Raw genomic sequence first — 1,942 nt, 5'->3', positions numbered from 1 at the left:
ACCAAGCACAAGCTCCTCCACTACTTTGAGAGTCACCCCATTTCAGTGGTAATGGCGATGCCACTGGGGTAATCATCCAGAGTCGCAAAGCATCAGAGTGCATTGCCAAGTGGTCCCTGGAGCTCATGGGGCACCAGATATCCTACCTCCTGAGGACCACGATCAAGTCGCAAGTCCTTGCTGACTTCCTTGCTGAGTGGACTGAAACTCAATCTCCCCCGCCTCTGACCATCACTGAGTACTAGACGATGTACTTTGACGGGTCCCTCAAGGGAAAGGGCATGGGGGCTGGGGTCGTGCTCATCTCCCCACAAGGGGACCGCTTTCGTTATGCAATCCAGCTCCATTTTCAAGTGTCAAACAACGTAGCTGAATACGAGGCGCTTGTCAACAGCCTAAGGATCGCGTCCGACCTGGGTGTTCATCGTTTGTACGTCCAGGGCAACTTAGAGTTGATGGTCGACCAAGTGATGAAGGAATCCTCATGTTCAAATGTGAAGATGGTAGCCTACTGCCGGGAGGTTTGGAAGCTGGAGGAGAAGTTTGACAGGCTCGAGCTGCAGCACATCCTCTGGTGTGACAACGAGGCAGCAGACTTCCTAGCAAAGCTGGCATCCGACCGAGGCACGACGCCTCCAGGCGTCTTCGTCAATGACGCACAAGAGCCATCCATCCGGCAAGATCCAAAGCCCGATGCGGCAGGCAATACCCCCAGGGGGACACGCCACCACCACCCGCGCTAGAAGAGGCCATGGGAGTCCACACCGACTAGTAATGTGAACCATTTGGGTTGATTCTCAATCTTTCGATGAGAGGACATGGGATAACTCGATGGTAGATGGAGACGACGTTCATGGTCCGATTACAGCCTTCCAAGGGCACTGCGCCTTAGCAACTGATACACCACCTCCAATGGCTATCATGATCTTGTGGAGCGTGACGCCCAGCCACTAGAGCACTTGTCCTGCAAGCAATCGAAGAACTAGCAAGAACAAGTAGAACAAGTACTAAATTACTAGATGTAAATGAAGGTTTCAAACTCAATCTCAATTATGACGGGGTTCCGAAGATAGGAAGATGGGTGGCTGATCTAGCACGCACGCTTATAAGTAAGTAGCGAGAGCTAAACTTGATCTAAACAAAACCCAAGTGTTCCTAGTGGCAGCTAAGGGGTATAAGACGGCGAGAGGTTGACCATAGGGGTGCTAGGGTTGTGCTCCAACCCTAGGATGCGTCCCTAATGGACCCAACTTGATACATGGCCCGTTGGACAAAAATAAGGTGATGCAGCACCGTGGAAGAAAAGGTGTCTGCAATAAATCAACGATTGTGGACGACTCTAAGCAGATATAAACTTGAGGCTAGATCCATTGAAAAGAGGACTTCAGCGGTCCAGGAGGGGGCGGGGGCTTTGCTGCTCCTCTCTTCTCGAGAGCCCCATTCATTTTCAGCACAAGGGCACTTTCCATGAAGTACTTGAATGCTCCAATCCGAGTTCGTATGCGACCATGGTGACCTTCACAAGTTGGTGTTGTTCTGCAGTCCGAATCCAACCTACGCGAATTCATTTCCCTTTCGATCTTCTCCTTGGTTCCTAAGCAAAACAAGAGTGCACGTGTCTCCACGGTCTAAACATGATGAACATGAACTCAAGAATGAACTCACCTGATCATTAAGTTGATGAACACGGGCACGAGTAATAGGACCAGAAATAATTGGTGCTTGTCTAGGTGTGATGTATCGTTGATGTTGATGCCCTCGTCATCCTTCCCTTCTTGCATTGGAGTCATCCTCGACTCCAGCTTAGCTTCCTCTCCCAAATATGGCTTTAAATCTACAATGTTGAAAGTGGGACTAACCTCAAAGTCTGCAGGCAGATCTAGCTTATATTTATTGTCATTAATTTTCTCTAGCACTTTAAACGGTCCATCAGCTTGAGGCA

The 1,942-nt window shown here is 49.6% G+C and overlaps 1 protein-coding gene across 1 annotated transcript; it reads left to right on the top strand.

The window, feature by feature from the left end:
- The first annotated feature begins 248 nt into the window (after window positions 1–248).
- On the top strand, window positions 249–743 carry LOC140222198 (uncharacterized). The gene has a single exon (XM_072292393.1). It carries the CDS (start codon window positions 249–251, stop codon window positions 741–743), a length of 495 nt encoding a protein of 164 aa, XP_072148494.1.
- The last annotated feature ends 1,199 nt before the right edge of the window (window positions 744–1,942 follow it).

The sequence above is a fragment of the Setaria viridis genome, chromosome 3 (assembly GCF_005286985.2).
Source record: "Setaria viridis chromosome 3, Setaria_viridis_v4.0, whole genome shotgun sequence".
NCBI lineage: Eukaryota > Viridiplantae > Streptophyta > Magnoliopsida > Poales > Poaceae > Setaria > Setaria viridis.
The sequence above is the reverse complement of the archived record's forward strand: the minus strand, read 5'-3'. Positions and strand labels throughout refer to the sequence as shown.

Bases quoted from the DNA above. Each gene is read 5' to 3' on its own strand.
- LOC140222198 (XM_072292393.1), top strand. From the start codon at position 249: ATGTACTTTGACGGGTCCCTCAAGGGAAAGGGCATGGGGGCTGGGGTC.